The sequence below is a fragment of the Amblyomma mixtum genome, chromosome 3, assembly GCF_055824585.1.
Source record: "Amblyomma mixtum isolate Tamu chromosome 3, ASM5582458v1, whole genome shotgun sequence".
Taxonomy (NCBI): Eukaryota; Metazoa; Arthropoda; class Arachnida; order Ixodida; family Ixodidae; genus Amblyomma; species Amblyomma mixtum.
Genome location: NC_143014.1, coordinates 21952556 through 21965839, shown reverse-complemented (window position 1 = coordinate 21965839; position 13284 = coordinate 21952556). Strand labels below are relative to the sequence as shown.

Below are 13284 nucleotides of genomic sequence, written 5' to 3'. Positions count from 1 at the left end.
GCTGAGACGACCTAACAGTAAATCACAAATCATGTTTTATTTTTGTGCAGGAAACTGGAAACAGGGAGGACATTTTACTGTGTTTTACAGTGAACATATACCATTCCAACCAACATTGCTCTTGGGGGAAGATGCACTCATTTATGTATCATGTGTTTTTAAGCATTTAAGAGAGCAGATATTTTAAACAAACTGCAGATTTCATAAAATATAGTCAATTTATTGCAACGACCAGACTTTTTAATCCCACCTCAGCCACTTTCTCACTGCTGAGAGGAAGGCTTATGTATCTGTTCGATTTGTTGGGAGCCTCAAAGTCCTTGCCCAGCCAAGGATGGTCATTGAGGTTACCTGACCTTCTTTAAAGCTTGTACCATTAGCCATTTCTAAAATTCTTGTTCTTTGTCATCACTAGGTGGTACGAAATAACTTTTTAGGACCTTTACATTACCGTTGTTTTGCACTTTTTTACAAAAGTCTTCACAAAAAAATGATTTTCTACACATTGATCCTCTTCGTTGCTGCTGAATGCACAAGGCGAGGGTCGCGGTAAGAAGCATGCAGAAGAGAATGCCCCAGACTGCCCACCCATCTTTTTCCCACCAGGATAGGGCGTCATCTGAGCCACAGTGGACACTGACGCTGTCTTCTTTATAGCCACCGCGATAGAGCAACAATGAGGTACACAAATTGTCAAGTACATTCAAGCCAATTCGTCCAATTAAATCCCTTTGAATTCAAGATGGCACTTTCCGTAGCGGTGTTGATGGCGAAAGCTCTGTTGTTTATGGCAGCGATGTTCGCTGCGCAATTCCTCTGCCACTGGCCAGCCAAAGGTCAAAGGTTGAGGCTTCCCGGATACCTTGAGCTTTCCAGCTTTGCTGGTGAAGTAGCGCTTTCATGCTAAAAAATGCAATGCCTTCGATTGTAAAGAGCATCAGATATTCATACTTTCATGAAGAAATGAATTTTCTTCTTGCTTGGAATAAGCAGTCTTTATTGCAACCACTCTAATGTCACAATGAAGTAAGAAATACCAAACCGCCACTTTGTGACGCAGATGATAATAGGGTGTTGCTGGCATAGTTTCATTTTTGTACTCCATTATAACACGTAATATTTAGGCAATATTTTCCGGATAAAAGGTGCGCACTGGAATCAAGCATATCCGATAAGTCGAATTTTGGAACATCCTTTGTGTCTAAAGGGCGTTGTTATAACTGGAGAATTGCAGTGCCTACTTGGGAGAGGACAGTCAAGACAGTGAGCTCCTAGAGGTTGACAAGATCTTGCGCCGGACTGCCACTTAATTGCTTGTTGGTTTCATAAAACGCTTTGCTGGAGTTTGAGCAGAATGTAGAAACCTTGAGGTTAGTAGTTGAACCAGGGGACCATTGTTGTGGGTGTGTGAATGTGCCATTTGCACAGAGGGTGAGTCGTCCACACGGGTGGTGCAGGGTGTACGTGGGCAGCATCAGTTTCGAGCTCAAGGAGGACACCATCAAGCAAGCGTTCCGGCCTTTCGGCCCCATAAAGTCCATCAACATGTCCTGGGACCCAGTGACGCAGAAACACAAAGGCTTTGCCTTTGTTGAGTATGAACTGCCCGAAGCAGCCCAGCTGGCCTTGGAACAGATGAATGGTGTGCTCATTGGTGGCCGCAACATCAAGGTGGGTGATTTACCTCCTCACTCCTATCTGTACTACAGTACAGTCGAACCCGCATATACTCAACTCAAAAAAGTGTGTTCAGTGTAACTTGCAATTCGATATAAAAGTAGCAGTAAATTTAGCAGCATACAAACACATTGAGATGGGAAAAAATGTATTTCTATCATGGCCACTTACTGCGTGCCGATTACCGAGTGAAATAGTCTGGAATTTTTTGTTTTATCTTCATTGCCTCGGAGAAAACACCTTTTTCAGGGTTATCGTTGCACTCCGAACAGCTTAGACCGCAGCCTTCTACTAGCGCACAATATCGACGAACCATGCTGAGCGCACGGAGCATGTAGCGCAGATCCTCTCACATCCTCGTCACAATTTGCATCAGAGGTGTCCTGGTTATCCATGATGTCGGCAGCGATTTCTTCGTCTGCAAACTCTCCCATGGTTTCATTTGTCGTCTGCGGAACAAAATCATCTATGGCTTCCCCACTTCAAATAACTTCAGGAAATTCGAACAACTGGTTCCACATATCAAGACCCGCGGCAGATTCGTCAAGCTCACCTGACAATGAATTTGCTCAGTCTTCTCTTGGAAAACAGAGGCCAGAACGTCGAAAGCAGTTCTGTATAGTTTCGTTTTTGATGACCCACTTAGCACAGGTAGGGTGCTTAAGAGGTCAGTTTTTGGGTCTCTTCCAGTCCTTGGGCTCTGCAGGAGCCGTTTAGTTAGATGTTTCTTACAACTAATCTTCACTGTGTGGGTTATCCCCTGTTCCAAGGGTTGAAGCACTGACATAGCGTTTTGGTGGCAGGAAGCGAAGTGCAATGTTGCTGAAACAAGCACTGCAGTGGTGGGCACAGCTGTTGTCTACGGTGAGGCAGATGCCGAGGAACCATTTGTATGCAGTTTTCTCAACATCTTCTTACACAGCTGTGTGTACAGATCTGGTGCCACAAGCTCCGGGTTTCTTTCCCGCATTAGCCTTGTTCTTCAAAATGGTGCTCAGTGTGGTTCTTGGAATCTTGTACGCTGTGGTGACTTCGTATTTCTTCTCACCTTGTTCTACTCAATTGGCAATTTTTAGTTTCACGGAAAAGGAGAGGTGCTACCGTTTCGCGGCTGCCATTGCGCATGCACAGAGACAACGAAAACCATGTGAAATTGCCGATGGCAGCTCAACACACCATACTTGCGAACAGCATGCCCGCAACTGGTGCAACGGGCAAAAGATGCATATCCTGCGCAGCTGGGTACGCGCCCGCCGCCTGCGTCATGAAAAATCAGTCATCATTGGTCTGTCTGCGCTACGCAGCACCATAGCACCCGCAGGCCCGTGCGGGAAAGCTAACCTCCAGCGATGTGCTCGGGGAAAGCCTGCTTCTTGGGTCGACTGAAGTTGTCCAGAGTTCGATCGGACCTGCAGGGACGCTAACCCCCGGAGGTGTGTTGAGCGCAGGAGAGCCAGCTTCTTCAGTCGCCCGGTGTTGTCTGAAGTTTTATCTACTGAATCTAATTTTTGTATGATGTAGCTGTACGTTTTCCTATTCGTTCACATTGTAGCCTTACGGGGCTCAGAAGTTATTCAATATAAAGGTTAATTCAATCTGAGTTCGATATAATCGGGTTCGACCGTAGAATGTTATAAGTTGCCATTGTGCGGTACTCCACTTTTTGTGAGAAATTAGTTTTCTGTAAAAAATGGAAGGAATGGTAATGCTTTAAGGTGGCCACAAAGCATTACCACTTGTATGATAACATGCAGTAACTGTTGGACACAAAAAGTGTATGGAGACAGCACAGCAGTAGCACTTAGTAGTGCAGGGGAGATAAAAGCATTTTGCTGGCATTTCTGGTTGAGCACAAGTATTCTTGCCAAGAGAGTTCTTCACTTCTCCTTTTCTACAGCAGTTGACTAAGCAGTGCTGACAGAAGTTTTGGTTACATGCACGCACAACTTGTCACACCTGGTGCCATGTGCTTCAGATTCGTGCCAATGATGCCAAACTCAAATTAGAAGCAGCAATAGTGTGGCTACTCCAGGTAGCTTTTGAAGATCATAGAAGTACATTGAAGCTTCATGACCAGTGTTATAGTAGCATTTATGCAAGATGGTTATAACATGATGCTTACTTTCTGCAAGCAAATGGCCTTTACTAAAGCTTCCGTGTCAGCCTTCCTGCGGCATGCGAACTGCTTGTCAGAAGCAGCATGGTTTATTTTTCAAGTCAGAACTGCTTGCTGTATGGACGCCTTCCAGCTCATGCACCTGTGACCTGACACCAATGTTCCACTTAAACCTTACATTAAAGACAGTCCATGCTGTCATAGGACACCATGCCTTTCCCCCACGATGCAAGACGACGACTTGAAGCATTGATAATTCTGCATATTATACACACCTTGCTTATCACTGTGAGCACTCCAAAGTCCCACAATGTAGGTAGCAAACATTAGTGATCTCTCATGTAGCCTTCGCCTGCTGGGGACAAGCCATCATTGAAGGAGCCTTTTCTCATACGTTCCTCTTTATATGATCATTTGCATTGTATCTGTGTGTGAGCAGTGGGGCTGTTCATCACACCTCATTTCACACAGCTTGGCTAAGCTCCAAGCCGTCGTCACTGCTGTGCTGCCACACTTTAGTTTCTTGTCACCGCTGCTTCGTGTTTTGAGCTACTGTGTTCATTGGCTCTTCCCTATACAGCTCTTTCACTGCCTTCCTTTCCTCAGTGGCTCATGCCACCTGCTTTCCGTGTTCCACAGCCGGTCTCTCGCTCTCTCCTTATGGCCTGAGCAGGCGCCGAGAGGACAAAGTATTTTTCTCTGCGCTGCCCCACAGCTGATCTCCGCAAGAGGGCGCTGCGAGCCGACCCTTTCTGCGGCAGCGCGGGAGCAGATTTTGCACATTCAGCGCGCATGGGCACATTTTTTCTCGTGTTTGACGGTGCTGGTTTTGTCACTGTGTTTAGCTTGTGAATGAAAGGTCTGCCATGTGCCTCATGCTTCGCGCGTCTTGCTGACAAGGTGACGTTTCTCAGCAAGTGTAGTGAAGCTGCGCATATCATTTTGTGGCTATGGTGTACTGTTGTGTTGCTTTGATTAAAAGCGTGAACGAAAGGTTTGCCATGTGAAGTCATCTATGCAGCTGCCTCATGCTCCGCACACCTTGCTTACATGCTTGTGACGATGAACAACACTAGCAGTCCTCTGTAAAAACTTCTGTGTACTCAAGAGAATGGTGAACTTCACTATCCAAAGTCGTCGTTTCTAGCTCTCCTGGGCGTTTTTTTTTTAAGTTAACCCGCCGCGGTAGCACAGTGGTAAGGCCCTCGTCTACCGAGCCGGAGTACCCGGGTTCGAACCCGACCGCGGCGGCCTCGTTTCTATGGAGGCGAAACTCAAGAGGCGCCCGTGTGCTGTGCGATATCAGTGCACGTTAAAGACCCCCAGGTGGCCAAAATTATTCCGGAGACCTCCACTATGGCACCTCTTTCTTCTTTATCTCCCACCTTCCTCCCTTCTCTTACGGCACGGTTCAGGTGTCCGCCGATATATGTGAGACAGATACTGCGCCATTTCCTTTCCTCAAAAACCAATTTACCAATGTTTACGAATGTGCATACACGACCTTGTCAACGGCTCGGGGTGCCCCGCCTGCTGACGATGTTATCTCTGTCAGAGAATCGGCCGCAAAACGGAAAGGACTCGTATCGTTTTTGGAACGCGTGTCCGACAACAGTTGTTTCATCAAAGTATTCTTCAAGCCGCATATCTCGATCGTGCAATGGCAGTGATGAGGCGTCCGTCCGCGGCAGTGCACGCGTTACCTTCACCGTGAACGTGAAATCTGTGGTCGCTGAGCGCGTGATCGGCGTCGGACATGAGCAGCTTTTGCGGTTTTGTGCGATAATGGGTTTTGCGAAACCGGTGCACCACAGCAAGGCTTTTACTGCTATTGGCAGAAAAGTGCATGCTGCCGTGACGAAAGCTGCCGCCGAAAACCGTGAACAAGCCAGACAGCTGACTGCAGGCGAGGCAGGCACGAAGAAGGCCCGTCTGGAAGAGTCGGCTCACAAGGACTGTGAGGGGCTGACATATGGGGCTGGTGCCTTCTAGCTTTGTGCCCTCTTATGAGACATCCTTGCTGGCATTCTGTGCAAATTTCATTAACATTGACTGAGTAGTACGGTAGTAAACATGTTTTTAAACTTTCAAACGCGTTTTTCTCTGTTCCTCATTTCTTTGGAGGAGAAATTCGAGGCCCGTGTACTCTGCGATGTCAGTGCACGTTAAAGAACCCCAGGCGGTCGAAATTTCCGGAGCCCTCCACTACGGCGTCTCTCATAGCCTTAGTCGCTTTGGGACGTTAAACCCCATAAACCAAACCAAACCATCATTTTGTCCCATTTTTGTCCTAAACTTTGAGCACTTTTTGCAGTCCAATCGCAATGAAAATTGGCATGGTTAAGCTTTAGCACGTCCTGAATTCAAAGAAGCTACTTTTAAAGCTTTTACCAAACATATTAAGTAAAATAATTTCAAAAGTTTCTTTGTTGGGAATGGTAGAACTGAAACTTCACATTCGAAATTTTTTCTAGAAGAGAACAGTAATGGAACACTATATTTTTATGCGTTATTGAATTCTACTGTTCATTGGGGCAATATGAGCTAACTTTTAGTGTACTGTTACACTTCCTGTAATCACCAAAGTGTGCACAAACATGCATTGTTTCTAGCATTGTATGGTGTGCAAGAAATGAACCAAATGAGCTATCAAAAAACTAAGAGCAAATTTGAAAAGAAGAGCTCAAACTCTTTAAATGGTGCAAGTTTCATTGAGCTGTGACAAAAAATAAAGTTTTTCCGGGTAGCATCTCCCCTTAAAAGGAGTCCACTGTATGTGAAACGATGTCGGAGTTTCAAAGAGCAAAGTATCTTTTTCTGATCTGGCATGTTTCGCGCAGTGAGAACAGGTGGCACAGATACATTTGAACGTTTTTAAGGGGCAAGTGCATTTGTTTTCTTCATACATTTTTAAGTGCTGACAGAGAGTGTGCCAGCCCTGAAGATGAAAATAAATTTTTCGTAACCCTGGTTTCTCAGTGAAATATCTTGCCTCACTTTTATTCCTGTCAGTCGCAAATGATACAGCCCTGCCCGCTAATACTATGTGCCATCACTGCATGCCAACTTCAATGTTTTGAGATCCATCTACTAGTTCCCTGCTTTGCGTGCCGATAGCGGTGGCTGCATAAGATACTTTTGTCAGGTTTTTGTTCAGTGCTCGGAGCAGCCGTTGAGCAATATGTGCAAAGTATCCGAACCAGCGCGCGCCAAGGCTACCTCGAGGGTACATTTCAGCGGCTCCCTTCGAGCTGAGAGGGTTGGCTCGCAGCGCCCCCGAAGAGTTGCGGTGATAGGTAGCAACTGCCCCTCATGCGCAGGCCGTAAGAGAGAGCGTGCGAGCGCGTCGAGACCGGCCGTGCATGTTCGTAGCCACTCTGTCTTATGCCCGTGCAAGCCATGCACTTTGCCTCTACTGCCCAAGGTTGACAAAAAGCTGACCCCTCACAGGTCAAAAGCTCGGTTGTTGGAACTATCTCGAGGAGCAGCGCGGAAAATAGAAACCAAGCTATATTTGTACTTTGATTTTGAATATAATGCAAGGTGGATTCTGAAGCAGATACAGTAAAACCTCGTTACTTTGTAGTAATTGGGACCACGAAAAATATTTGGGGTTTTCAAATTAATGAACACAGAAAAAAAAAAATGGGACCAAGGCAAAAATTTTGGTGTGGAAACACGCTGCCTTTATTGGACTAACTTTGCGATTACCACATACTGACGCGTAAAAGGCTACCCCCTAACTCATAGCTCTTAGTGGTCAAAAAAAAGTTTACTGTAAATATAAGTCGACCCATGCGCCCCCACCCGGCTCATTTTGTTCTGTAGTTTCCCATGGCATGGCGTCATGGCACACGCAATCCAAAGCAACAAAACACACAATGAACGGATCACAAGGACAACAGTGTGAAGCCAGTGCAGATCAAAAGCGAAAAATTGTGCTCCACCCTGCCTTCCACACTCATGTGGGGCCCAACAGACTAGCGGCAAACCGAACTGCAAATGGTCTGTAGTTACGGATTTTGGCACGACTCAGGCTTCTGAGATGATTGGCAGTTTGCCCTCATGCTGGCTACCACTCGTCAGTGGAAGCTACCGCCAGAACAAAAGAACCAGGTAAACAGCATGCAATTAAAATTTTGTTTATTGGAACCAATTTTCATACGAATTAACAACTTTTTTTTTTTTTTTGACACCTGGAGCCCCGTGCATCCTGCCGGGAATGGGCATGAGCACGGGGTGCGTACTGCCCACTGCTCCTCCAAAACTACTTTAGACTCCGCAAATAGGTCTGCTCTGAGTATAGGTCAACCCCTTACCAATTTTGATTGGTTGTTTTTCTGAAGAAAGATAGACTTACGTGCAACGGCGCTTAACTCTTTCTTGAATACTTTAAATACCCAAAAGACGCAGGATCTTTCACTCTCTGCTGCGTTTGCCTTCTATTGGAATCCTAGCCCGCCGTGGTGGCTCAGTGGCTATGGTGCTCGGCTGCTGACCCGAAAGGCGCGGGTTCGATCCCGGCCGAGGCGGTTGAATTTCTTTGGAGGCGAAATTCTAGAGGCCCGTGTACTGTGCGATGTCAGTGCACGTTAAAGAACCCCAGGTGGTCGAAATTTCCGGAGCCCTCCACTACGGCGTCTCTCATAGCCTTAGTTGCTTTGGGACGTTAAACTCCATAAACCAAACCAAACCAAACCATCTATTGGAATCCGCTCCGTCACCCTTAAGCCTCAACTCCAAACACACTTGCGCCGCGCGTCACCGCGCGCCAGGCGTCACGCGCGTCAGCCAGAACCAGTCTGCGCATGCGCGCGACGTCACACGCGAGCAGCGCGAGCGTCGACGCTTCGATCTGTCCCTGCCAGATATTTGACGTGCGGCGCCGCACGCGAGCACAGAGTGAGCGAGTGTCGATGGCGCTGCAGGTTTTGCAATACAGCATCACAGTGAAAAGGCGTGCTTAATTATTTGTGTACCAAGTACATTCCACACGTTTTAATATCATTTATTTACGCGAATTACTACCTCTCACCACTCTTGGCAGTCGAACTGCTTTTAGCAACATCAACCCAGACGCGAGCAGCGCGAGCCAGTTGCCGGAGAATGGAAATGTGTGCCTCTCTCGACGCCCGATGCTGCGCGGTGCTCAGCACGCCAGCGCGTGGCGCGACGCCTCGGAAGTGGGATTGGAGTTGGGCCTTTAAGGACCAGCGGTTATCTTGCCTTTGCATTGCGTGCCCTGCCCAAGCCCATTTCTTTCTCTTGATTTCGACTAGGATGTTATTAACCCGTGTTTGATCCCTGACCCACTCCGCCCGCTTCCGGTCTCTTAGAGTTACACCTATCATTTTTCTTTCCATAGCTCCCTGCATTGTCCTTAACTTAAGCTGAACCCTCTTTGTTAGCCTCCACATTTCTGCCCCATCGGTGAGTGCCGGGAAGATGCAGCTGTTGTATACATTTCTCTTGGGGGATATTGGCAAACTGCCATTCATGATGTGGGAGAACCTGTCTCCCCCCTTTTCCTTGTTGCCCCTGCACCTTGGGCAACACTGTATGAGCCCCAGCGGGAGCTACTGCTGCCCTGTTATCAATGCGATCATGTGTCCAGGCTTGCGTCTCTTTTGTGGCCAGCTCAATGTTAATGAAACATGCCTTTAAATCGAGTGGCAATAATGAGGAACAGAAACTGCTAGGCCTATACATGTTAATCAATCTGGTCGAATCTGTTTTAATGCAAGGTGGTGCCTTCCACTATGGTGAAGAGTTGGGCTGTTGTGGCAACGATGCTCACTTGCAGCAAAGTTGGGCTGGAAAAGCAAACATTTGGACTCCACGAAGTCTTGGTGCCATCTGTTCTAGTCCAAAAAATCTGAACTTTTGAACTCCAGAGGGTCCAAGTAGTAATTTTTAATATGTACACTTTTTTGTGATGTTTGTGACGTTACTTCAATAAAGTCCGAAATGTTCTGAAAAATTGGTTGGCTACTGTATTCATCTGTGTGTGAACTGTGTGCGTGCTAATGCCTTAGCTGGCTTTCTCCACTGCTTGGTTCAGGTTGGACGACCTAGCAACATGCCACAGGCAGCACCTATTCTGGACCAGATTATGGAAGAGGCCAAGACCTACAACCGCATCTACATCGCATCCGTCCACCAGGATCTGACAGAATCCGACATTCAGAGGTGAGCATCTCTTTCAATCTTTGTGTGCACCTCCATCATGCTAGGGCTTTACCAGAAAGCCTTAATGTCTGTAGACCACTCTTTGTGAGCCATTTGTGCGTTGTTTGCTCCCACTCATTTCTCGCCACCGACATGAAATCACAGGCTCGTGAGTGGTACATTCTTCGGTATAAACACAGCATGTGAAAAATGTGGAGAAAAGAAGACACATGCAAACCACAACACACAGACCTAATTCACACGTGAAGAGGATGACAGGATGCCAACCTCATGAAGTAGAGTTAAGGTTTTGAAGAATTTTCAGTTTTTTCTACGGAAGGCTTGTTCAGGAACAGAAAGGCAAAAAATAGCAAGCCTGAGCTTGTGTTTTCCTGTTCTTCCCTTGTTAAGTTTTCTGTGCCCTAGCCAGATGGGATTTAAAAAAAACTGCAGTGTTAAAGGGGCATCGCAGTGTTTTCCTCGGTACCAACTTATATCATTAAGTAGATTTATCATGCGTTCCTGAGACCAGTGCAAAAAAATATTGAAATCGGAGCATGCCAAGGAAAGTTACTGCACTTTGAAAATTTGAAATGGAAAGATCAGACATCAGCACGTTTAACTCACTCATTTCACTCACCCTAGTGCTGAGATTGGGCACCACCAATCAGAACCGCGCCTAGCACACATGCAGCGGAAGCTTGCTTGCAGTTGTTGATGGCACCGTAGACAGGGCAGAGGTGACCAACAACAAAGGAAGCTCCCCAATGGTTCTTTGTTGGTAGGATTGCAAGGCTGTCGGCTGTCCGGCCTTTCTCTTCACATTTTAGGGCAACGTGTGTCGACTGGCTTTTTTTTTTTTCGCTGCCTCCTTGGTGTGGTTTGAACAACACTCACCCTCTCAAAGGTTTGAAGCAGAACGGAAAGTGCCACCCGTAACGTTATTCTTATTAGCTTTCGTTCGCTATTAATGCTTCTTTCCAGCTTTTGTTGCATGCAAAAAGCTTTGAGTACTCAGAGACATAATGTTTTGGATCCATATCACGAGTGTAAAGGAGCAGTATGCAAACTGGACGCACAACCAGTCAGAAAGGCAGCGCCTAATCTGGATGCCACCTCCTTTCCGTGCCAAAAATGGCCACTGCATTGCGATACAATCGGTTCGAAACGAGCATTTCTGGAGAAGATTAAAATATTAAATATTACGATTTCGGCGATACAGTCAGGCCCACTTATACTGGTTGTAACAATATATCGGACATAACAGTGGTCAGTCGTGGCACCATCAGCTTCACCATGTGTTCTATGGTAAAATAAGCTGCTTATAGCAGTGCTGTCAAGGCACATTATTGGTTAGAACAATTAGATCTGGTAATTGAGTGTCAACCATAATAATGCAATCACTCCTCTACTTGGGGACATCATACACAACATAGGAACAGCAACATCACAAGGAGGCAAAACATAATATTGCGTTGGGTCCCGAGTCATGTCGGAATAAAAGGCAATGAGAGAGCAGATTTATGCGCTGCTCAAGCTCGTGGCAAGAAAATAAAGAAAGTAAATATGCCCTTTATGTATTGTGTGAACTTAATACAGCCTAAATTAAGAGAAAAATGGCAGTCATCTTGGAACAAGGAGGTAAATAACAAACTACACTTGTTAAAGCCGGTTTTAGGTGAGTGGATGTCGTGTGCACTAGGAACATTTCAAGGAAGTGATTCTCTGCTGTCTCCAAATAGGCCACACACACCTTACACACAACTTCCTGTTAACCAAACAAGACAAACCTGTTTGTGAAGAATATGGAGAAGAATTAGCGATTAACCGCACCTTATTCTCTTTTGTGAAACTTGAAAAACTAAGGAAAAAGTACTTCATTCAAATTTAACATAGTCTCTTTCATCCAACACTGCTTTTTGGGGATAATGCAATCGCTGACATGTCTTGCGTTCTTAGCTTTTTAAGAGAAGCAGGATTTCTCGGGAATCTCTAAATTCTGACCATCTGCTTTGCTGTTATTTTAGTAGACCTCAGCCACTTTCTCATTCTTGAGATGAAGGCTGAGCTCTTTATTTGGGTCGTTGGGAGCCTCGACATCCTTGCGCAGCCAAGGATAGCTGCTGAGGTTACCCAACCCTCTTTTTAGCTTTTACTAGCAGCCATCTATAAAATTTCTTTTCTATGTGAGCACTAGGTAGTACTAATGTCTTAGGCCCTCTACACCATCGATGAATTTTCACATTATATATACAATTCATCGCAGAAGCTACCCTAATACTAGCTTGAGTAAAACGTGTGGTCGTTGAAAAAGTCCCATATTTGCCTTTTAAGGCGAATTTAGACGCCTACCTTTATGACGAATACCAGATATAACACACATTTTTGCTTGAAGCATTACTTTGTTATTGCGAGGTTTGACTGTACTGCCTTATGCCCATGAGCATTTAATTTTTTTTGTGTTTGGGCATTTATTTTATTTGAGTGCACTTGATGTTACTTGGTTGTCATTGTCTGTTCAGTGTGCCTAAAACTTAAATCAGTAACTTGAATTATTGACATAGTGCTGGGTGTTTTAACTGTCATAATTAGAATGTATGTACTGAAAGGAGAATATTCCTGTGGGTAAATTTGCTTGGCTTTTGTAAGTGTCATGGAACCAACATTGTGCTTGCATCTTATCTTTGTCGCCACAGTGTGTTTGAAGCATTTGGCAAAATCAGGAGCTGCAAACTGATACCGTCATCTACCCCTGGGAAACACAAGTAAGAGATGTGTGCATGTTCTCAAAGCCACTGCCTCTTTAGTTCGCTCGATAGAGCATCTGCATTGCATGCAGGAAGGTACAATAAAACCTAAAATAAAACTAAAAATGTCCCATTGAGTTGCATTAATTCTCCCGGTTAAGAGGAGACGCTACTTGAGGAAACTTTTTTTTTAATAATGAAGTTAGGGAGCAGAAACCTGCACAGCTGGTATAAATCGAGCTCCTCTTATGGTGTGTGTAATCAGTGCTTTGATGGCTACAGTCGTTGAATTTCTATGCTCTATGAAATGTATATTGTATGCCTTTCTTGTGTACACAGTTTTAGTAGTAATTGTTATGACTGAACATTTTAAAATGTACTGGGTGGTCCACTATAAGCCACAGGATGTTCAAATCTACGTGAAGTAATTTCATCTGACATGTTTTTCGACAGAAAAAAAAATGATGAAAAGTAGTGTTATTTTCTTTTGTGTGCAAATCATTTGTTACGAAACTGTAATAAAAATATGGTAAGACTGGTTATATAAACAAGATTTGCACACACTGTGCACCCCGA

At 45.4% G+C, this 13284-nt stretch overlaps 1 protein-coding gene across 18 annotated transcripts in view; it reads left to right on the top strand.

Moving 5' to 3' along the window:
* Positions 1–13284, top strand: part of hfp (Poly(U)-binding-splicing factor hfp) — a 94490-nt gene that overhangs the window by 51962 nt on the left and 29244 nt on the right. For 13 of the 18 annotated variants that reach the window (XM_089578328.1, XM_089578325.1, XM_089578324.1 and 10 more), the window contains 3 exons: positions 1451–1671; positions 9855–9982; positions 12658–12726. In XM_089578328.1, coding sequence (XP_089434454.1) covers positions 1451–1671; positions 9855–9982; positions 12658–12726 — 418 coding nt within the window. Of the gene's footprint in view, positions 1–1450; positions 1672–2991; positions 3111–9854; positions 9983–12657; positions 12727–13284 lie in introns of those variants that run through there. The other 5 variants (XM_089578327.1, XM_089578326.1, XM_089578340.1 and 2 more) reach the window with 3 other exon arrangements.